We start from the raw sequence: 24066 nt of genomic DNA, 5'->3' as shown, positions 1-24066 counted from the left end.
GCACATTCATGGGATATCTGCCAGATAGTTTCAGTCATCCCTCTCTGGTTTCTCATAGAAAGCTGGTAGCCCTGGAGCTGGCAGATCCTTTAAAAACAAGAGGCAGGAAGCAGGCTCTCTCCAGATGTATACAGGAATGGGAACAGCTTTTCCCCAGTCCACCCAGAACCAAATAGAAATGTGAAGGGAAAGGAAAACCCATGACCAGGCCTTTAAAATGGGGTTTGCATCAGATGAGAAGAACTTCAGTTATGTGTTTACTGCATCAAGCTCCTCTGAGCTCTCTGACATTTGAGGGTGTCCCCTTGCATTGGGAATTTGGGTGTTTTGGGGACTGAACACTGCTGTTTGCTGGCATGACAGGCAGGGGCCAAGTTCTCTGTAGTCTCCTTTTTTCTCTTTGCTGCTTTTCTGTGCAGGGAGAGGACTCAGGACCTGGGCTGGGCTCTGATTTCCCTCCTGCATTGCATACAGGCGTACAGGAGGGAAGAAGCATCCTTCATGCACAGGCAGGACCTGGGCAAACGTTTTTGCAGATGCATTCACTCCCCACATATTGCCTTCCAGAGTCACCTTCCATAGAATCACAGAATCATTCTGGTTGGAAAAAACCTTTTAAGATCATTGAGTCCAACCATGAGCCTATTCCCAACCATGAGCCCAATCCCACAGAGTCTGGTGCTGACCCATGTCCCTCAGCACCACATCCACACATCTTTTAAGGACCTCCAGGGATGGGGACTCAGCCACCTCCCTGGGCAGCCCATTCCACTGTTTGAAAACCTTTTCAGTGATGGGATCTGCATGACCTCCAGGTGCTCATGGTCAGTGAAATGAATGCAGACTTTTTTTTTTTTTAAAAAAAAAGTTATTTGGGGGGGGGGGTTGTTTTTTTTGTTTTGGTTTTTTTTTTTGTTTTTGTTTTGGTGTTTTTTTTTGGTTGGGTTTTTTTGTTTGTTTTTTGAATTTTTTTTTGGCATAGTTAAAGCAAGAAGAGGAGTTTCTACTCACAGGTAGTGTTGGCCAACCTCTGGCTGTGCCAGGCTGGATTTCCTCTTGGTTTACTCGAGTTGCATGTTATTCCTGTCTATTATTTTTAGGGAAGGCTGTAGGGCAGCTGAAGTGCAGGGGTTGGGTATGGACTGGTGACACAACTGCTGGCACCATGGTGAGATGCTGAGCAGCTGCTTTTTGGAGCAGAGCTGGTAGAGGGGATGCTCTCTCCACCTTGGGGGCGATGGTGGTGTCCTGCCAGCAGAGCATCCTCTGCCCATGGGAGCTTCATGACTCAAACTTCTTTTTCTGAGAAGAATCACCCCAAACCAGACCCTGATTCAGGGCCCTGGAGTGTCCTTGGGAGCTGGGGAAACATAGCCTCTCTCTCTCTTGTGGTTTCTGTGTCTAAAGAAAGGGAATATTCATATTACCAGGCTAAGATGGAGACAGTGTGAGGTCATTGCTTAGCACCTGCCAAGATTTTTAAAAACAAAGTTCAACTTTCCATGAGACAAACAATACTTACAAATAGTTTACACATATCTCCAGAGCTCGGAAATACTTGAGTGCAGTGTTGAATTCTCTGCCTCAGCCCCAAAGGCTGTCAGTTAATATCCTTTTTTGGGGTTATTTTGAAAGGCCCAGTTCAAACATTAAGGTACCATTGACCTCAGCTGGTAATTGCTCATCTCTTAACACCCATCTTACCTGGTTGGGCATTTTTAAAAGAGTTTTTTAGAAAAGAGTTTGAAGCAGTGTTTCCCATGCAAAACGTGGGAGGTTACATTCTTGGAGATCAAATTGTTACTTTGATCTTTTTTTCTATTAAAAAATAGGAGACTTTTCTGCATCCTTATCCAACAGTAAAACAAATTAGTGAGAGAGAGTCCCCTGATGCAAAAAGCATTTTTTTTTAAACTTCAGGTCATCTTAACTGTCCAACAATATTTTCCTAAGAGATGTCAAGGATTTGGGATACAGGGTTCAAACCTGGCATCACACTGAAAAGCTCATTTTTTAATACTAATTGCTCCACAGCCATAGATACACTAAAATTATTATAAACCAAGCTCACAAGATGATCCAGATCCTGTCCATTTCACAATGGGAAGCCAAGACCCCCAAAGCTTGGTTTGATTTTGCTCACAACAGTGTTCTTAAGACATACAGGTAGAAACCCCTAAATAATACAGAAGGTGAAGGAGACTCCAAAAATTAACTAATCCTTCATTTGGGGAGTCCCTGTTCATCTTGGTATACTGAATATTGTTCAAATCTCTAAAAATCAGTTTTCCCTCACTTGGGAGCTCCTCTACCCCACTTTTCCTCCCTCCTCTGACCTCTTTTAGTAGTCTGGAGCAAAATGCACTTTCTGTCATACAATAATCAGACTGTTTTATGATGTGACTGTGGCCAGAAACTCCTACAGAGTCAAGAGAGTGGATCCAGGCTTGGCCAGATGGTGAAAAGCTTCTCCTGGGCCACGATCATTTGTATGACAGCATTTTGCTGCTGCCAAAGCATCTTTCAGAGTGAGATGATGTAATCTGTTCAGTGGTGGCATGTTGGGTTTACAGCATCTGGAGAGGTGGATCAGAGCCTTTAGAAGAGTATTCCCTGCAATCCATGGGCAGCAGAAGGGTGGTGTTTAGGCTTGGCATTGACCTGGAAAGATTCCCTTACATCATTCTGCAGCTGGATTCACACCTGCCTGCGGAAAGCTGATAAAAACAAAGACAACAAGATGAGCTTGAAAGAGCTCAAGAACTTCCTGAAAGAAGTGAACATTGAAGTCGATGACTATCATGCCAAGAAGATTTTCCAGGTAATGAGAGTAAGCAGATGAGGTATTTGCTGTTGGCTGGGGTCAAGCACAGATTTCAGCTTTGGCTGGAGACTAGAGATAAAGTGAACTCTTTCCTCATGCCAAAGAAGGACTCTTGGGTTTTGGTGCTCAATGGATTCAAACTGACATCTAAGTTGGGTCAGCACAGTGCTTTTGATGAAGTTGTGTTGATGTCTTTCTTTGTTTACCACTGATTCCCAGTTTTACCAGAATTCAGAGAAGATGGAAACACGGAGAATGTGAGGAAAAGGGAAAATAAAAGTTCAAGTGCACTTTGAGCTCCAGGTTTTCAGGAGTTCTGTGTGCTGTACTACACAGTGGTAGCCAGTGCCTACATGGCTGAAATTGGTTTGATTACAATTACAAACCCCGATCAGAGGAGGTGAGGGCCAAATGACAGGTGCCAACAAAAAGAAAGTGCAAATGAGAAAAAAACCCCTCCAGATTGATGATAAGTATGCAACATTACACCCAAGCCTGGACCAGTCTTGTTGATTCAGTGGCCCAAGGCATATTTAATCTTGTCAGGCACATACACCTCTAAATTCTTGAGATCCAGCTTGCTGGCTGAGCCTATCAGAAGATAAGAAAGGGATGAAAAACTCTCAGTTATTAAGCTTTTGATTTCTCTCTTAGCAAAGCCTTCCTGCTGAGGTGAGATAAAACATCTGGGTAATTTCCAGACTTCCATCCTGTCGGAAGCAGGATTTGAATTCAAGGGTGGGCAGTGTCAGAGGAGCTTTTTCTGATCAGCTGTGAACACGGGGGTGGTTTTGGGCAGCAGGCAGTAGTTCTGCTCCTTCCTCTAAGCAGATAGCAGGGAAAGTTGGCAAGATCTCACTAGGACCTTCCACCAGAGGAAGTTCAAATTTCCTAATCCTTGCTTTATGGAGGTCTCCCTCTTTCTGGTGACTCTGCAAGAACTGAGGGAAGGTCATGATGAAATTTTTTAAACTTTCTGCTTACAAAATCTTCTGGCTGTGCTGCCTACTCTGGTTGGCACATTACATGCTTTATTCCTTGCTCAGGAAGACCCTGGAAGAACAGCAATAAGGTTGGGATTCCCTGGTTGAGGTGTCTCTGGTGCAGGCATCTGCATTGAAAGTAGGCACCAGCAATTACCCTTCCTTTGAAGTCTGTGTAGGTCAAGCCAGTAGTGGAGAGGGGTGCAGTTCCCCTCATCCTAAAGGATACATCTGATATGTCTCAGATGAAGCATTCCCTATGTCATCAAACATCTGAAAAGAAACCCTTTTTATTTATTTTGCTATTTTTTTAGAGGTTCAGCCTCCTCTTCATTCAATGACCCTCTTTTGCTATGGCAATAGTTACAAAGGAGCTCTAGGAGTGGAAACTTGATGCAGTTCAATTCTCTTTTTGCTTAAGGACTCCAAGTAATTACTAAACCTTGATTCAGCCCATCTAAATGCAGGTAGGGAGTTGAAGTAACCTCATTAAATGTGTTCCTCCTGATAAGAGGCTCTTTGGAGGTTAATTCAGATCTCCTATGGGCAGCATTGGCACCTGCCTTGCTCCTAAAGCAATTACATTTTCAGTTTATACACCACCTAAACTTAGATGGACAGAGAGACATTACAGCATCCTGAAAAGGTGATCTTGTCTGTCTTAGTTTCTCTTCATTTAGTCACAAGGAGGAAGGGTGATCAGGAGAGAGCTTACAGAGCATGTTCTTGCCCCATTCTTGCTTTTCATCACATAACTGTGTCCACCTCTAGGTTTTAGACACCCCTGAATAAGACATATGCAATGCAGCCAGGATCTGTGCAAATCTCCTCTATTTGCTTGCTTCATTTCAACCTGAATATTCATTTTGGGGCATCAGAAAAGTTCTAACTTTTCTAGCAGGCTGAGGTTCCCTCGGGACTCGTGGTTCATGATCCATACAAGTGAGGTAAAACACAGTATTTTGAGTGGAGATTCTCTTTCTAATTTGGAGCTCCAGTAGGCCAGGCAGAAGGAGCTGACTTTTATACATCTGATCTGTCTTGGAATATGGCAGTGATGTCAGTGCTATTGTCCTCTTTCCATCACAGCAAGGATGAGACATTTCCTGGACTGCTCAAACCTAACTTGAAGGTGTCTGTAGTACTGAGAATTTCATGGGCTGTGCCACCTCTGAGATGAAACTGTAGCTTCTACTGAGCAGATTCTAAAATTAGGACAACTTGAACATTTTGCCATCAGTTCAGCCTGTGAAATGATGTACAGCATGATAATTTCATTTGGTTTTATATGTGCACCATAAACAGATAGTGAAGGGCTCTAAGCCTTCCAGTTACCTTCCAAGAGATAGTGGAGGCTCTGCAGAGGATGCAAGTACCTTGTTATCATCTTGCTTGGGACACTGCCAAAGCCACCATGGCCATTAGCAGGGTTACCCTGAGATTAATGTGATGACTGGTAAAACAGAATTATGCATTTTGGTCATAAAGCCCAGGGCAATAGCCCTATCAGTCATAAGAGACTGAAGATGGAAAGCAATTTAATTCCTCGTGTTTGAGAGGAACCTGTCAGCTCAGTTGTGGGAGCTGCTTGTCCATAGCAAGGATGAAATGAAATGCACCACAAGGTCCTTGGAGTGGTGTGGAGCACGTCTTCCATTCCAAATTTAGGTCTGAAAGAGGAGTTCTTAGACCAAAGAGTTAAGGAAGGTGAGCCATGTTCTGCAGGGGGTTTGGCATCTCTGCCAAAAATGAGAGTTTTCTGACTTAGCTGAAATGTGGGAAGACACACTGGTAAGGGGCTGTTTGCTGGCTTTAGGTATTGAGGGAGGGGGAATCACCCTAATAACAAGACATTCATTAAAAGTGGGTTGATTGCTGACTTTTTCAGGGAAAAACACTTGGAAGTAGTATAAAGCTCCCTGTCTGTGATTCCTTTGAGATGGGCTCTTGCTTCCCATTGCAGCTTGTTTTGCTCAGCTTACACTGAATGCAGAGGTTTATATCCCAGAGGTGGCTGAAAAAGAGTTTTTGGAGAATTCTGCTAGGAACAAACATCAAAATTCATCTCAGGATTTGCCAGAGAAAAATTGTAATTCCTGGTGAAAAATTGAATCTGGGAATATTTTAAACTGGATATAATTGTTGTTGGGGAGTCTGGTGTCCTCCACGACAACACTAACATGTACACCTTGATCTCTGGTCCTTCATGGTCAGCCAAATCCTTGTCTGTGGTCCTCTCTCAAAGCTGTTACCTTGTGCAGAAGTTCAAACCAGAGAGGACATGAAAAATTTGAATTTCATCTCCTTGCAAAGCTGATACCTGATTTGAAACTCTGTGTAGATTTTGTTCCTTGGTGGTTTTTGAGTAAGAACAAAAACTTCCATGAGAAGAGGGATCTTTCAATGCTTGAACATGCACATGTTGAGCAGGATGTTTTTTAAGGTCAGTTTGGGTGCCAAATTTGCAACCAGCCCTATACCAGCCTTGACAGGCTCTTGAGCCTCAAGGCTCTTTTCCCTTTACTTACTGGATTTCAGGCCATAGTTTCTATCAATAGCTCAAGATGCATTGAGTTAATTGTTTCCCTGTATTCCTCCACCTCTTGAATCTAGAGAGGCATTTCTCTTGAGCCTTGCTTTGTCCTGAGATTGCCAAGAGTTGTCCTTTTAACTCATGGTTTGCACAGTGCTCTGGAGCTCAGGGCTGTGCCCGGAGCTTTGCAGCAGGCTGCTAAAATGGGGAAAATAATATGAATTGTGAGTGTTCTGTGTCTGTTGGCCTTGTCAATGGGAATCATTGGCATTGACCAAGTGCTTCTCATTCACTGGCCAGTAACTCTTTCCAATTATTTTGTGTTCTGCGTTGTGTAGCCCTGGTGCAGATTACGGCTGGCATATGCCAGAAGGAAAGAAGGTTTTCACTCCTTCTCCCCTCTACGTTTACAGCACTGTGACAAGTCCAAAACAGAGGCTCTGGAGGATGATGAGATAGAGGAATTTTACAAGATACTGACAGAGAGGAAGGAAATAGACAAGATCTTCCAAAAGTACTCAGATGCAGAAGGGTTCATGTCCTGCCAGAACCTGGTGAGGTTCCTCTATGAGACACAACAAGAGGAAGATGCTGTTGTTGCTGCCCCTGCCTTAATTCAGAGATATGAGCCCAATGAAAGAGGTAGGTTGGAAGCTCTGCTTGGTTTGGTTCAAAGTCTGGCTTTCTTGGTGTGATTTGCTTTAATGTTTTCTTCTCCAGCCACATGTGTCATTTTATCCCTGTGACTGCTTCTAAAAAAACCCCACAAGTTTTTTAGGGCAACTTTAGCAGCTCTAAGAGAAGGGGACAGTGGAGAGCCTGAGGAATACTTCTCTCCAGTTATGGCTTGGGAGGAGAGGGGGCTGTGGAGTTGGCTAGAGGGTGATAATGTTCCTGTGGGAAAGGCTCTGATGTCTTATTCAAACAAGACCTTGGCAAGGTTAGGAGTGTTGCAATATTTCTGTTCTCTGGCAGCAGAAATGAAGGCAAATCCTTTTGAATGTTGGCACCTGGAAAGCCATTGGGTGATGAACTCTCTGAGGAGAGGGCAAAGATGGTGATAGCAGTTTAGGAGAGCAGTCTTGCTGCTCAGAAATTATGTGAATCACCAGTATGGAGCAACTTGGAGGACATGTTCAAGAAATGAACACAGAACCATGGTCTGGTTTTTGCATTGCTTCTCCCCAAAGTTGGGTTATTTTGTATTTACTCTTTGCAGATCATGAATTAATTGGCTAATCTAGACAGGATTTATCAGGCTATGTTTAGACATCTGTCAGTTTTTCTGTGTTGGCCTGAAGGAAGCTCCAAGAGCTCAGATGGAGAGTTTTATGCCATAGATCTCTAGAGAGAGGTGAGGTAATTCCTGCCATTGAAACCTTTTAGATGTTACCAAGAACAGCAAGTGCTGTAGAAAGCTGTGATTGTCAAGGGGGTTTAAAAGCACTTTCAGGCAGATGAAGCTGTCATTGTCATCTGAACAGCAGCAATATATTTACCAGTAGCTAAATCCTAGAGAGCACATTTTTGCCTTTGAGATCCTCTGGGCTGCAGCAGGCACCAGGCTGAGGCTGATGGCACAACCTGGTGGTGTCAGATGTTCAGTGTTGGGGTTTCTATTTATCTGGCAGCCAAGAGGGGTAACACCATGACCAAAGATGGTTTCCTGATGTACCTGCTGTCTGATGATGGGAATATCTTCAACTCCTCCCACCGAAAAGTTTACCAGGACATGACTCAACCTCTCAGTCACTACTTTGTGTCATCCTCACACAACACCTACCTTATGGAAGACCAGCTCACAGGGCCAAGCAGCACAGAAGCCTACATCAGGTAATGTATCTCTGTGTGGTTTGGTGTGTGGTTATACGTCTGTGAGAAGCTGAGCTCTTATAGATGACATAGGGTGCATCTGTACTGCTAGAGGACCAAGAAGCAATCTCCCCTTCCAAACAAGTGGATGCTCACATCAGGGTGAGCTGGTTTTAAACCAGGTTGGCTTTGCCCCACTTTTCATAGCACTTTGAGCTGGGTCTGTGGTGTCCCCCTGACTGTAAGGTGCATAATTACTGTATTTTAGAGTAGTTTAAAATATCTGCAGTCACTTGGAGGTGGGATTGCAGCCCTCTAGCATGCCCCCAGAACATGGCATGGGAGAGTGCAAGGAGCTTACAGGGTGTAGAGGTTTCTGGGACAGACCAGGAGGATTAGGTAGGGGCTGAAAGGATCCAGGATGATTCATACTGTTGTGATATGTATGATCTCTACAGTTTTTCAGGAGGAGCCCCTGGTGTGAACTATCCCTAGAACCATGCTGGGGTTTATTTTGGAGAGATCTAGTTGGAGTGGTCCAAAAAAAGAGGTAGGATGTGAGCTAATGAAGCAGTGTAGGTGATCAGGAAACTTAAGCCTGGTCCCCCCTTAGCAGCTTGGATGCTCCCACAGCATCCCTGGGCAGAGCATTAGGAGCTGCCTGCTTCTGCCTTTACCAGTGGCTGCTGCCTGATCTCTCACAGCCTTTATTAACTTCACTTCTGCTGTGACCTGAACTTTTATCAAGTGAGTGTTTCCTCAGAAGTAAGCCAAAGGCTGCAGCTCTGCCTTTGTTTATTCCTTATCTGGTTCCCAGGGAACAATGGCTGGCTGAGTCACCAGCTCAAAAGAAGAGAGAGTGAAATCTGGCTTCTCAGTAGCAGTTTGAATTCTTATAAAACCTTAAAATGGCAGAATTATATTTTTGGTTGTAAAAGAATAATCCCGTGGTTCCTACTGCAATGATTTAAATGTGTTACCTGAAACCTCTAGGGAGGTACAGTAAAAGAGACAAGGTCACCTCCAGATAAGTCTCTACAGGGGGAACAGACATTTGGAAGTAAATGGAAATGAAAATATGGGTGTGCAGAGATGGGAGTTTCAAGTGGAACTTCAGTCTGTAGACTCAGTTTGGGAAAGTGGTGCCCCCAGATCTGGTGGAGTTCCTGCAGCTCCCTCTCTGACAGCTCCAAGGATCCATCTCTTATGTATTATCAGATCTAGAAGGAGTCACATCCTCCAGGCTTTGTAACCTGGCTTCTAAGGCTGACTGTCTTACCATCTTTCTTCCAATGCCGCCACTTTTGATTTTCTCTCTTCTCTTCTCTTCTCTTCTCTTCTCTTCTCTTCTCTTCTCTTCTCTTCTCTTCTCTTCTCTTCTCTTCTCTTCTCTTCTCTTCTCTTCTCTTCTCTTCTCTTCTCTTCTTCTCTTCTTCTCTTCTCTTCTCTTCTCCTTTCTCCCTCTTCGGGAAAAGACTTGGGTCATAGTCTTAGCTGTCCTTCCTCATCTGGCACTCACTGTGTCCTCTCTGGATAATTCTTCCCTTGGACTTTCACTACCTCTTTCCTCAGACCCCACTGGACTTTCCTTGCCCAACCCTGAGGTTTCTTTTCTGACCCTGAACTCTGATCCTTTCTCCATCTGCTTTCCTGTTTTTCCAAGATCTTCTTTTCTCCCTTGATCCCTACATTCCCCTTCAGCCTTCCCAGGCGATACCTGTGCCTGATGCACCCTCATTTTGAGATAAAGCAGAAGGCTGAGAACCCAACCAGGTCCCTTCTTTATTTCCAGAGCCCTGACCAAAGGCTGTCGCTGTGTGGAACTGGATTGCTGGGATGGCCCTAACTCAGAGCCCATCATTTATCATGGCTACACCCTCACCTCCAAGATCCTCTTCAGTGATGTCATTAAGGCCATCAAGAATTATGCTTTCAAAGTAAGGACAAGGGACCCTCTAAGATTTCATTTTACACGATCCAAGACTGATAGCAGTTCTCTGCCCTCCCTACATGAAGCATAACTAATAAAGACTTCACCCTAGCATTTCTCATGGGTACAGGATGTCTCCTTCTCTCTGGGGATCCATGTGCTGCTTTCTGCAGAGATCCATTCCTGGAGTTGCTGGACAGGCAGGGCACTATCTGAGGATGAGTTTGAATCTCTTACCAGCTGCATCCTGGACCCCACTGCAATGGAAATGGCCAATATCTTGAGCATTCCTGATGAGAAAGGCAAACAAGCTCACAACTTGTGTGGCTTTGGTGTCTCAGGGCCCATTCTTAGTTTAGAGGAGCCCGCGGGCACGTGTTCTGGTGGGACTGATGTGGAGGATTAACTTCTACCCTGCTTTAAAAAGGAATCAGCAGGTTTGGAGTCTTGTATAGCAGTGCTGGGCCAGCAGCCTTTAAAAAAGAAAACAACCTTGATTGGGTCTGTCTGGACTCACTGGGCTTTCTGCTTGTTTTACTTTAGTGCACTTGAGAGCAAGTATCAAGTTTCCTTTGGGGCTGTAAAGCTGTGACAATGACAATGCCATCAGCAGGTAAAATGACAAGGGGGGGGGACACAGGGAACCTGATAAGGCCTGTGCATGAATGAAGGATTTGTCTCACCTAAGGATTGGAGCAAACCCAGGGATTTTAGAGCCTCCCTTCTCAGTCCTTCTTCTGAGGTAGGGAGGTGCTGTGACCCACACTGCAAGTGGGAGAATGGAGCCCCAGGGAGATTCATCAAAGGACTCCCACAAGTCTGTGGGAGGCATCCTGACCCAGCCTGGTGCCCTGTGAATGGCATCAGAAGAGATCTCAGGAGCTATTGCAGAGTTTAATTTGTCCATTTTTAATCAAATGCTCATTCCAGCACAATATTAAGCCTTACTGTTGACACCTGCACTTCCAGAGAGAAGAGCTCTGGGGTTTATATCGGTCCCTGTAGACTGAAATGACAGAGGTCCCTGATGATGGATGTTGCTGTCTTGTTCTAGACCTCCCCATACCCTGTCATCATCTCCCTGGAGAACCACTGCAGTGTTGACCAGCAGAAGGTGATGGCTCAGCACATGACAACAATCCTGCAGGACATGCTCTTGGTTGCTCCAGTTGATGGAAACAGATCCCAGTTCCCCTCCCCAGAGGTAAGCAAGGCCACTTCAGCACTTTCTGCCTTCTGAGGGTGGGACAAGGTGCCAACAAGACAAGGGTGTCTTCTTGCTGGGTGCCAAGTAGTGGCCAATATTCCTGAGGAGATTCCTGGGGGAACCTGTGCTTGATGAGGAACAGAAATGTCTGTGGGCAGTGGTGGGACCGGAATAGAAGTATCCAGAAGTAGTCTGTGCACATCAATACCCTCTTATTCCTCATTTTGTTGTCTAAGGTCTCAGAGGAGACATCTCTGCAGGACTGAGGACATTCCTGGTCCTTTTACCAATTCCAGGGGATGTCACTCATCCCACAAGGAGGTTGTTTTCCTAGCTTGTCCCAGAGGACCTGAATCCTGAGGTCTGTCTTAGATCTGCTTCCCATACCCCAAAGCTGAACATGACTTTCAGGTTACCCTGAAGCACTCTGAGGTTACTGCAAGTACAGGGAAGATTTGCACCACAAGTGCTGAGTGCTTTCAAGGTGTCCCTCTGGTTTTAATCCAGCAAGACTGGAAACTGCTGAATTTCATGCTAGGTGAGATATTATGTGGCTCCCCTTCTCTTTTAATGCCTTGGGTGCTCTACTGTGGAAATCCAGGCTGCTGGTTAGAAAGTGATGAGGACTGGAAGGAGAGCTGTGATTGCACCACAAAAAAGGGGAAAACCAATACTTTCAGGTACTGGATGATTCAGGTACAGATGATTTTAGGTAGGATAAACATGGGTAGCCTAAAACTGTATCAAACACAAAATGTCCTCCCACTGAGAATGGCCTGGGGTGGTGGGGATGGAGATGTCCATGGAGGACAAAGTGAGGTAGGAGGCTGCATGGAGATGGCCTTTTGATTCCCATGGATCAGGGCACCTGTGAATCTGAAAGCTGAGCTCAGACACTTCAGGTGGGAGGAGATACAACAGTAGACCACCACTATAAAATAATTAGCTGACCATTAGAAAAAAAAGAAATGGAATCTCAAAAAAAACAAAGTTTCCAAAACAGAATCCAAAATGAAACATTCATCTGTTTCCACCCTTTGGATTTGTGTTTTCTTTTTTTTCTCTGCAGCACTTTGCAGAAACAGACTGCTGTGTGGATAGCTGCAGTCCCCTTTAAATTGCATTCCTTTGCCAAAGAAATAATTTGCCAAAAACTGGAGGAGCATTCCTTGCCAGAGCTGGCAGGAGTTTGTGGGTGGGATAAAGCTGGCAGTCAGCAGGGGAGAAAAGAGAGGAAAACCATCCACCCAAAATACCTTCTATATTTGTTCTCCCTCTCCCTTTTTCTCTTTTCCCTGTCTGACTTATGCTTGGGAGTGTCATGTCTTGCTTCATACAATGCCTGGCACAGAGGGAAACTGAGCTGGGTTAGTCCCTAGGCAGCAGTGCAGTAAATTAGGATGAATCATAATTTTTAAAGCTTCAGGAGGGCCTTTGCCCTGGCACAGACAAACCTCTCTTCACTTAAGAAGTGACTTTCCCAGGGTGAGGATACACCCAGCATGGAGACAGCTCTTTGCAGGCTGGTAGTGAGATGAAAACATCAGAAAGTCTTCAGTGTCATCTCCTGGCTTGCTGCTTATCCCTGGTCAGGAAAGCTGTTGATGGCTTTTCAAAACATTGCCTTGTGACCAGAGGAATGATATGAGGAAAGAAAGGAGAAACACCAGAGAAAAAGAAATGTGTGATCTGAGTGTAAGGGGATGATCCCAGCTTCCTAAAGGTGTTTTTCCCATTCCTGTGGGAATGACCTCCTGCTCTGGTTTCCCAGATGGACATGTGGCCCTAGCTGGAATGGAACAGCCCAGATCTACTTTACTTGAAGGGATTTGGGCTGATATGCTCCATTGGAGGGAGTGATCTCTTTAGCTAAAAAGGAGAAAATTTTCCAGTGTAGCAAAGCCTATATCCTTCTCCTTCTGGTACTTTTCCTCTTCCTTCCTGCTGTGTGAACTAGGAGAATGCAGAGGGCTGAACTACTGATTTTTTTTTTTTTTTTTTGGTGGAAAATACATTGAAGCTATTAAAAAAAACCCCAAAACAAACAAACACAACCTCTTGGATTTTCCACTGCCTCATGAAGCTGGCAAGGGGAAGCAAGGGCTAAGTTGCTGCTTTGTATACTAGAAAAAGAGGGGGATCTGTCACTGGGGAGAGGGCTGAAAAGCTGTAAATAAAAGCAGGCAAAGCAGTGCTGCAGCTTGTGTTAGCAGGGCAAGGTCAGTAATGAAAGGAAGGCAATCTAAACCAGTTTAAATTCACACTAACAATTCCCAGCACAGCTCAGGGTAGGCTGCTGATTTATTTAGCTCCATCCAGGAACAGCACTGGACTACATAGAGCATCTAAAGATCTCCCTCAAGATGCTGCCTTTAGGTTCCAATAGTAAATTAAAGGCCAAAAAGCCACACAAAAGCCCCAGGCAGTACCAGGGTTGTGGAGTTGAGCTGCTCCAGCCTCAGTGCTTGTGGCAAACTCTTTCTGCCCCATCTCTGATCTGCACAGGGGTCTGTCAAGGCCCCTTCCCCCTCCCCCTGCATCCCAGCTAGAAAGACTGCAAAAAAAAACCATCCTAGAATGAGACTGAACCATCTGCCAGCAGTTCAGTATCTCAAATAGATCTGAAATGCCTCTGGCTGTTACTGGGCTTCCATGTTGGTAACAACAGCGGCTTTGGGATTAACAGACCTGCCTTGGGTAGGTGACCCTTAGGGCCATGCTGGGAGCCCCAGTGCAGTGCCAAGGGCCTCTGCAACCCCACACCTCACTGTCCTACCAGTTGTCCCATCAGCCACATCCATTCCTGTGTCCCATCCCCCCCATTTGACACCACTCTGAGCTCAGGATTCACTCAGCAGTGGCAATGCAGGACCCAGCACCATGATCTCTCAGAACCTCTTTTGATAATGGGTGTCCCCCCATTTCCTGGAGACTCCTCATCCTCTGGTCCTGCTCACTGTTAAACCCCAGGCTGGCAGGCATGCAGGGATGGAGAGGTGGGACCAGTTGGTGCATCTGGGCTGCACATCTCCCAGTCAGGCATCTCCCACAGCTTCTCAGGAACGTGGGGAGATGGGGATCTGCAGCCTCTGGTGGGATGTCAAGGGGCAGAGATGCAGCTCCATGTACATCAGCACTGCACTTTGGGCTCCTTTGATACACCCTTTATCAACTGAGATGTGGTCCACTTCCTTCTAAGTGTTTGTCCAAGCAGACAAGAAGAATCACACCCTGGGAGTGCTCAGTTTGTTCTCTTGACTCTAAAGGAGATGTTGAAGGCACAGAGAGTTTGATGATGTGGATCACTTCACAAATGCTTTATTCCCACTGAGATGAACACTGGAGATCAGACCCTGCCATGGCTCTCAGGCTCCAAACAGGAGCAAGAAAAGTTTGGGTAGGATAAACATGGGCATGCAGATCTTTCATAATCCTCTGCTCCTTGCAGCTTTGCTCCTTCTGATAAAATCAGCAGTGCTTTCCTGTAAGATGGTTGCTGTCTCCCAGTTCATAGGCTCCCAAAGTGTCAGACCCATCTCATTTGCAGAGCTGAGCTTGCTCAGCAGGCAGTAGGAAAGGTGGGAAAGGTGGGAAGCTCCACTTGTGGAGAGGTAAGGGCAATGCAGTCCTCAGGGAATGGGAGGAAAGGAAAGAGCTGCATCCATTCCAGCAGCCTCTCTCCACTCTGTGTCCTCAGTGGAGTCCAATGTCCTTGTAGCCTTTTCCGATTTTCTTAGGTTGTATTCAACCTTGGCCTTACTGCAGGCAGCTGGAATACTTTTATGGTCTACTTGAAGAATATTTATTAAGTATCTCAATTAATGCTTCTTCCTAAGACAGGGGATCTGCTCAGCAGAGCTGAACCAATGAGCTGAGTGTCTTTTACCTTGGGCTAGAAATCCTTCATATCATACCAAGGGGAATGAAGAGAGAGGGAATGAGTGCATCTGTGTGTCTTTATCAGCTTATTTAAAACCTTGTAAAGAAGATAAGCACTCAGATTTTGGGCTTTGCTTCCATATTAAATGAAGGCAGACAGTTTTTGGGACTGGCAGCTTCCTCGGGGTCTAGGCAGTGGAATTGTACCATAGAACAGCATCTTCTGCAGGAAATGGAGGTGAAAATGCTCTTTTTTTTGGGGGGGGGGAGGGGGTTGAATCTCACATCTCCTTGTGGACCAGCAAGCAATACATCTCCTCTGGAGTTAGGTGGCACATGGAGGCAGAGTGGAAGTCACCTGGAGAGGGGGATGCTCAGGATTCCAGAAGGAACTCGAGGCCCAAAGGAAACCACTATAATCCCTCCACAGAGAGTTTTGTGTAACACAGCCTGGGCTGAGGAGTGTGCCCATGGCCACAGGGACCACCTGCAGCATATCCAAGGTTTCCAAGAGTAACCACAGTCTGGAAGAGGGGAACAGGAGCACCCAGGAGCTGGGTGTGGTGTGGAGGCTGTGGTGCTGTGCCTGTGGGGGGTATTTGGCCATCTAGGACGGGCCTGGGCCAGAAATGACACCTCTCACTTGCTGACAGGCTCTCCTGAACTGGATAAGCTTAAAAAAATAATGAAAAATCAAGCAACCTGCCCCAAATACCTCATCTCAGCTTTCTCTGCTGTTGAGCTGTGAGAGAAGGTGGTAAGGGTTCTTATGAAATGTTAGAAAGCAGAGGCAGATAATAATACAGATAATAATAATAATAATATAATACAGATAATAGCAGGATGCTATCTGCAGCCTGCAAAGGACAAGAGAGACTTCTTTGGTCCCCTCCTTGCTGTCCTGAGTGCTGTCCCTCCAGGCTTGTCCATTCAAAACCCTGCACAGAAACTCACACAGAGCTGAATTTCACCTTCTACAAGTGGATGTTGAGGTGGATGTTGAGTGCAGGAGGGTGGCTATTGACATGGGAGCATCAGACAGAAGTGAGGCTCTGATGTTGATGAAGCCATGGATGGGTCAGATCTCTGGAAGAGGGATAAGGTGCTGGGAGGATGGATGATGCTCTGGGATGGGGAAGGAGGATACTGCTGTGCTCTGACTGCTCCTTTGGGCCTTTTATCCCCAGTAAGTGGCACATTCCTCCCAGCTGCCTTTGTGTAGCTTTTGAGTGGCAGGAGAGGTGCCCCAGTGTAAACAGATCATTTGTGGGAGCTGAAGAAAAATGCTCTTGGCTGCTTCCTGGGGTGCCAGCATCAAATTTCAGCATCAGACCAAGGTCCCTTCACAGCTGAGCTGAGTGCTGAGGGGTCAGGATGGGCTCTGTAGGGATGTGATGCAATTTCCCTGCACCCACAAAGGGAGTAATGGTGCTCTTGGAAACTGCCTGGGTTGCTTTCTAAAATATCCTTGGTTTTTCCACAGCCCTGTCATTTGAGAACTGTGCTCTTGTGGGAAGGACAAGGACCAGGGTGCCACTGGGCTGGGGGGGGGAGATGAGCTGCTGAAGGGTTGTATTGCCTAATTCTGAGACTATTTTTCTGGGATAACTGTGACCCCCCCACCAAACACACCCATGGGGCTGAAAACTTCCCAGTGCCTTCCCTGCAACCTGCAGGATCTCGGGATGCTCCTGGGTTGAATGAATGGATTTTGTGGAATAATCTGCTGCCTGGGAGCTGGCACCCAGACAGTGCTTCTTCTCAGTACTTCTCCTGGCTGCCAGCATTGCTGCTGCCTTGTTTGGGTTCAGGTTCAGCCCTCTCCAGGCTTCAGCCCTCCTCCGACAGTCAGTTTTGCACAGAAGAGTCCTCAGTGGTGTGGTGGCTGTGAGCAACCCTGTGCTGCTGGTGTGTTCCTTCCCCTGAGGGCTTTGCAAGAGGCTGGGGAGAGTTGGTTCAGCACAAGAAATGTCCTCCTTGGGTTAGCTCAGCAGCCAAGTGCATGATGTTGGCACCTGCTGCTGGTTAAGTGTTGTCCTCTGGTTGCAGGATGAGTTCTCTTCAGGAGAGGAAGTATCTTTGGGAAAGGTCTGAGAACTCCTCCTTAGGCTTCCAGCACCCAAAGATTTCACCTGCAAGTTCCTTACTTTTTAAAATTTTACTTAATTTATAATTAAGTAAATTAATTTATCATATTTGACTTTATTTTACTTAAAATCCCCTTCCTGCTCTGCACAAGGCACCTGTCCAGAAATAAATGGACCTCTCTTCCCATTAAAATGCCAAGTGGAGCAGAGAGCTGCCTTACATCAGTCCTGACATGGGTCTTACATAAACTGTGTGTGTGTCTATAACCAGCTATTGCAGAGACTGAGGTAGATTAAATAGGGCCACACAGAGAGGCAGAAGGAGTGCTATGAATTTCTCCCATGAGCCCTGACCTCCAGGCTTGGCTTTGTTTACTGAGCCACATTCTGATTTGAACAAAAAAAAAGAAAAATAATTTAATTGCCATTGGCAAAACAAAAGTTTGAAGTTCTGTAGATGAGGAGATGGGCAGCTCAGCATCAGAGGGGAATCCATGGACTCTTGGAGGTTTTCAGCCTCATGGTCTCAGGCCTTAGTGGAAGAACAGTCATTTTTTATAAAATAAAATATCTGGGCAGCCCAGAATATTTTCTAATCCCCATCTCTTTTGTCCACTTCTCCCCACACAGCAACTGAAAGGGAAGATCCTTGTGAAAGGCAAGAAGCTGAGCAGGCAGGAGGACCCCGCTGAAACCAATGGGAACAACAACCTGGAGGCTGAGGATGTCTCTGATGAAGATGAAGCAGCTGAAATCGAAGATGAATCTGTAAAGACTGAGATAGAGCAGAAGGGGAAGGTAAGGAAAAGAAGTGACTGAGAACAAGGAGAGGCAGAAGAGCTGTAAGGTAGATTTTTGCCTACTGCAGAGGGCTCTGAAGTCCTCTGTCAGGAATTGCTGTCCTGTTGGCCTCTGCCATGGCTCATCCTGGGAAACCACTTTCTAGGAAGGCTTTGTTCCATGAAAAAAAAAGTCCTAAAACAATTGAAATATACTTTTATACAATTTGAAATATACTTTTAGTATGTTCCCAGCTAAGGCAGCTTTCAGTGTGTTTGCAGCTGCTCATCTGGGGATATGGAAGGGGGATTTGTTGAATTTCCTGGAGCTAAGGATGCTGGCCCTTGCTCAACTCAATGATCCCTGTCTCAAGAGATCTTGCAGTGCCAGCCAACTATAAAGGTTGTCTACTTTCTACTTAAAATGAAGCTAGAGCAGCCCCAGCCTGTAATCTTACCCCTGTACTTGGCATTGGTGAGGCTGCACCTCGAGGACTGTGTTCTGTTTTGGGCCCCTCACTAGAGAAAAGGACTTTGAAGTATTAAAGTGTGTCCAAACAAGGGCAACAAAGCTGATGGGTCTGGAGCACGAGTTTGGAGGAGTTGCTGAGGGAGCTGGGGTTGTTTAACCTGGAGAAGAGGAGGCTTAGGGGAGACCTCATCACTCTCTACAACTCCCTGAAAGGAGGTGGGGATTGATCTGATCCCTGATGTTACAAGTGGTAGGACAAGAGGTAAGGGGCTCAAGTTGCTCCAGGGGAGGTTTAGGTTGGATGTTAGGAAGAAATTCTTCACTGCAAGGGCTCTCAGACGTTGGAACAACCTGCCCAGGAGTCCCCATCCCTGGAGGGTATGTAAGAGTGGTACAGACAGAGTGCTTGGGCATATGGCTTAGCTAAGGTCTTGTCAATGTTTTATGCTATGTTATGTTATGTTATGCTATGTTATGTTATGGTTGGACTTCATGATCTTGAAAGTCATATCCAACCAAGGTGATTCTGTGATTCCATTCATGGCAAGAACAGTCTCTGGCCCTTTTTCCACCCTCCCCCTGTATGGGACTGCCACTGGGTGTTGATGCTGTGAATCCTTTTCATGTGAAGATGATGGAGAGGGGAAGCCCCAGGGGTCCTGGGCAAAACATAACTCTTTGAGTGTGACTGCAGAAACTTCCACAAACTTCTCACCCTCCTGCTTTTAGAGTGACACCTTGAAGCTGGCTAAGGAGCTGTCAGACACGGTTGTCTACTGCAAGAGTGTCCATTTTGATGGCTTTGCAGACCCCAGCCACCCTCGGGCCTTCTATGAGATGTCATCATTCACAGAGAGCAAAGCTCTGAAACTAGCCCAGGAATCTGGTATGTATGTTCTTGTTCTGCCCTGGAAAAAGGCCATCCTCTGTCCCACTTCCCCATAGAGGAGACAGCTACTGGTAGTTAAGGAAAGGTATCCTGAAAGATGTTGGTTATGATGTTTTTGGTCATGCATGTCACTGAGAAGCTTTGGGAACAACTTAATATCACAAGGAAGGTGTTTTATGCAGGTAGTTAAGAAGAGATCTATTAAGAGTTTCTTAATAGAAGAGATAAATTAGTCCCCCATCACTAAAAGGATCATTTTCTTTTTTTCTTTTTTTTTTTTTTCTCTGTAGCAACCAGTTTTATTCATCACAACATCAGGCACCTGAGCCGGATCTACCCTGCAGGCTGGAGGACAGATTCTTCCAACTACAACCCCATTGACCTGTGGAATGTTGGCTGCCAGATTGGTGGGTGCAACTGGGAGGTCAGAGAGGGTCAGCCTGGCCCTGTTGCCTATGACCTGGCTGTGACTCCTCTCTTGGGCAGAGAAATCCATTGGTTGGTCTAAAAGATGCAGTTGCCAAACCAGGTGACAGAAATTCAGTACAGGAAACTTTTTGACCCTGTGGCAGGAAGGAGGAGAACTGAGATGGCTCTCATGGCTCCTCCTGTCTCTAACATCTCTGGATGCAAGAAATTCTCAGGGGCAACAGACTATGAGGGTTATAGTTTATCAGTGCTCTGTGAAGCATGGAAAAGCCAGCATTTACATCCATGAAATCCAATTTCACCTGAACAGAATTAGTACAAAACCACTCCTGTTGATTTATCTGGAAGTGACTGAATTTTTTTCATTCTGTGTTGCAGTTGCCCTAAATTTCCAGACAGCAGGCACAGAAATGGATGTCTACCAGGGTCGATTCCAGGACAATGGGTTTTCTGGGTATGTCTTAAAGCCGGAATTCCTCCGGGATGAGCAAACCAAATTCAATCCAAAATCCATCACAGAAGGAACATGGGGGACAAAGAAGAAGCTTCTGCTTAAAGTAAGAATAGAAGTTGGAAAACATCTTGGTAGCATCCACCTGTTTTGGGGGGGGTGGCATGGAGGTTGTCCCTTCTCCTGGACCCATCTGGGCAATGTGATCCTAGATTCAGACATTTCCCACTGCTGGGGTCTCTGCTTCAGTCCTGCACGGGTTCTCATCATACAGGGACTTACTCACATGTGTGATGTTTGGCAATAGGAGAGGTTAATGACAGTATCCCTGCTAATTACAGACACATGCAGGCAGACAATCACCACTCCAAACATCATCTGCTCACTGTGGGGACAGTTAGAAAAATTGCCTGACCCCTTAGCCTGGGCTGGACGAATGTTCATTAGGTGCTTTGGCTCATGCCAGCTTCCTCTGAAGGATGTTCAGAATGCTGGTTCTGCAAGGCCAGCATCAGCCTGTGACAGCAGGTGCTGTATTCCTGAGGAAGGAGAGGGATGTTTGCCCTGGAACCTCCTCTAACCATGTCCTGACCTCTTCCTTTGTGTCTTCCACAGATCATCTCTGGTCAGCAGCTGCCCAAGGTGAACAAAAGCAAAAACTCCATCGTTGATCCTAAGGTGACCATAGAGATCCATGGTGTCCAGCAGGATAACAACAAGAAGCAGACCAAAGTCATTGAAAACAATGGTAAGGGCTTTTCTTCCATGTTGTGCTCCCCTGGGGCATTAATCCTTTGGTGGTCCTCATCAAGATACCCTGTGGCCAAACCTGCCCAGGTCCACCCAAGCCTGCCACTCTTAGCAGATACCTGAGCTGTATCTGAACCCTAACCCAGGCCCACAGACTGATGTTCCTGTGGAGAGTTATTGTCAGGGGATCTTTCTTCTCTCTTGAAGATGTTTGGAGACAGAAATTCCCCCCCCAAAACAACATCAGCTGCATGAGCTGCTTTGAGGCTGGCTGCCAAATCTCCAGAGCTTGAGGTTCTGAAGTGCTCTTTACCTCCATACAGTTGGATTTGACCTGGAATGCATAGGTCCCCACCTGTATCTTCTTGTGAGGCTTATTTTATCCTGAAACTGTCACAAACACACAAAAGCCTGAGGTTGCAAGGGGCATCCAAGCAAGACCATCCTCCCAAGTTAACTCAAGTTGCTTGGGGTATTGCCCAGATGAATTTTTGATAATCTAAAGAGCTGGAGATCCCCTAAGGATGAAGGGGGTCAGGAGCAGATGTGTGTTATCAGAACAGGGCAGTTCATTTTATCCTGTAAAAGTCCAAAGTGCAGCAAGCCAGCACAGGTGTTTTACTGTGGCACTGTCCCCAGACCCATCTCAGCACCTTCAGGGTCAGCTGAAGGATCCCTGCCTCCTCCCAAATCATCTCCAGACCCTTCATGACCAGCAGCCTTCATCTGAATTTCTGCTGCCTTTGGGCTCCTGCTCTGCACAGGCTGGGCTGATGGCAGCAGGGTTGCCAACAGGATGTCCTCTCCTCTTGTTTGTTTCTGGGGAGTGGTTTATTGAAACTGCAGAGAGCACCCACTGTGAGTGGAGAGAGAGATCCTGCTCCTCACCTCTCCTCTGATGTGGTGGTCTTGGTTTTGTTTGCTTTGTGAGTCCAGATCACCAGATCCTCCTCCACAAGAGAAGCAGGACTGGGCTGGCTGTCTCAGGTACTCCCCTTTTACAAGGAGGCATAAAACTTTATGTCCACAGACTTGATGATGCTTCTGATAATCAGACTCTTTGCATTAAACAGGGAAATTCTCTTACCAACAGGGAAACTGAGGCACAGTGTGGTGAGAGGTGGGTGTACCTGGACCACTCAGTGAGGCTTGAGGCCCCAGAGTGCTGTCACAACACTAAGGCACAGCTCTTCTCTCTGCTCTCCCTTGGTTTAGGGCTGTCAAAATTTGCAGCTGGTCCCATGGCAACCAAAGGCACCCATGTCTCAGCCATGGAACAGAGCTGAGTGCTCCTTCCTGCTGCTCCTCTCAGCCTTCTGGGACCATGGTGCTGAGGTCTGCAGGCTAAGCTGGAGGATTTATGAACATCAGGCAGCAAATCAGGGTCAGAGCTGGGACCAATCATCTCAGCACCTCCTGAGACCTTTGGGTCAGATGGGGTTGGCAGTCAGGCAAGGTCTGATAAGCATCTCTGACTGCCAACCTTATCTGCCAGCATGTCTAACCTCCTACCTTGTTTGTCAACATCCCTCACTTCCTCCCTTGTTGGTGAGCAGCTCTGACCTCCATCCTTGTCTGTGTTGCCCAGGTTTTAACCCAAAATGGGATGAAGAGTTTACATTTGACATAGAGATCCCGGCGCTTGCCCTGGTGCGGTTTGTGGTGGAAGATTTTGATATGTCAACCAAAAATGACTTCATTGGGCAGTACACCCTTCCCTTCACCAGTCTGAAGCAAGGTAAGGCCCTGCTTCCCTTTGGGAAACTCCAGTGTCCTAGATGAGAGGTCCAGCCCCATCACACCTTGGATCAGAATAGCTCCTCTCTCTGGCTATGAGGATTTGGGGGGATTTTGCCAGATTTTCATCATTGGGCATCTGTTAGCACTGTCCCTTTGTCTCCAGTGACCTTCTTTTCTGTGGAGCAAAATGCTCTGAAGCAGGGAAGTGTTTTTGCAGGGTCTTGACAACTGTTAGCAAACATTTTCCAACCAGACCTAAGGCTGCTTTCCACCTGTGTCTCTGCTTCCAGGTTACCGCCACATCCATCTCCTGACCAAGAATGGAGACCCCTACTCCTCCTCCACCCTCTTTGTGTACATCAGTATCCAGGACTGTGATTAGCAGCTCAGCTCTTCCAGGACACAGTGAACCTCATTGCAGACTGAGAAGGAACTCAGTGTGCAAAGTCTGCCCATGTCAGGGTCCCATCCAACTCCCAGTGCCTTCTCTGGAGCAGCCCATGGTACTCCAGGAGCCCCCTGATGTGGAATAGCCACTGACCCTCTCCATGCTGGAAACATCCTAATGCTGCTGTCAAGATGAATTCTTTTGTACCTGTTTGACCAACCAGCTGTGGTTTTAGCTCTTCATTTAGTGTGATTTTTATAAATTTTCCTTTTAGTGAGAGGATAGGGACTCCCTTTTCGCAAAGTTCAGTGGTTGGGTTGGGGCAGACATTGGGGCAAAACACCCACCATCTCTGCAAGAAAAAAAAAAAAATAATCCACCCCACCACTGCAATCAGTGGCCAGATGCCAGGTGACTTCTTGCAGTTTCAGGTGTCAGCCCTCTTTCACCATATGAAGTCTTAAACGGGGACACAGTTCTCCTCTTTTCTGTTACAGATTAGGAAAGAAAGCTGCACTACAAAGGCCCACCTGATGTAACTCAACTTTCCTTTTTTATTATCATGTTAAAAAAATTCACATGAGCACTCCCCTGCCTGTGTGCCTGGCTCCCAACCAGCTCTCTGGGCATTCAGAGCCTCCTGTGAAAGAGACAGAAGCTGCAGATTTCCCTCCCACCCAAAGCCAAACCTGCTCAACAGGACCTCAGAGAGTGTCATTTGCTGGTGACAATGGAAATGAGATCAAGTGCCTGGAGGGCTGGTTTGGATTTGTTTTGTTTTTGTTTTAATGATGTAAAACTTCGTGTTTTTATAGAAAAAACCATCATTTTTTTAACACAGAGGAAGTGGCAGTAGAAACCCTCGTAGGTGTTAGCCTGGTCCTAGTTGCACTGTAGAGCTGACCTACCCCAA

At 46.3% G+C, this 24066-nt stretch overlaps 1 protein-coding gene across 2 annotated transcripts in view; it reads left to right on the top strand.

The window, feature by feature from the left end:
- PLCD1 (phospholipase C delta 1) overlaps positions 1–23828 on the top strand; it is a 50573-nt gene extending 26745 nt beyond the window's left edge. For both annotated transcript variants that reach the window (XM_030445886.1, XM_008502204.2), the window contains exons 4-15: positions 2692–2821; positions 6754–6982; positions 7972–8173; positions 9945–10089; positions 11137–11286; positions 17886–18053; positions 19236–19392; positions 19686–19802; positions 20203–20381; positions 20891–21023; positions 22614–22763; positions 23056–23828. In XM_030445886.1, coding sequence (XP_030301746.1) covers positions 2692–2821; positions 6754–6982; positions 7972–8173; positions 9945–10089; positions 11137–11286; positions 17886–18053; positions 19236–19392; positions 19686–19802; positions 20203–20381; positions 20891–21023; positions 22614–22763; positions 23056–23147 — 1852 coding nt within the window. In that variant the 3' untranslated portion in view covers positions 23148–23828. The remainder of the gene's footprint in view (positions 1–2691; positions 2822–6753; positions 6983–7971; positions 8174–9944; positions 10090–11136; positions 11287–17885; positions 18054–19235; positions 19393–19685; positions 19803–20202; positions 20382–20890; positions 21024–22613; positions 22764–23055) is intronic.
- Positions 23829–24066: the final 238 nt, after the last annotated feature.

Source organism: Calypte anna, chromosome 2, assembly GCF_003957555.1.
Source record: "Calypte anna isolate BGI_N300 chromosome 2, bCalAnn1_v1.p, whole genome shotgun sequence".
Lineage (NCBI taxonomy): Eukaryota > Metazoa > Chordata > Aves > Apodiformes > Trochilidae > Calypte > Calypte anna.
This window is presented reverse-complemented; position numbering and strand designations above follow the sequence as displayed.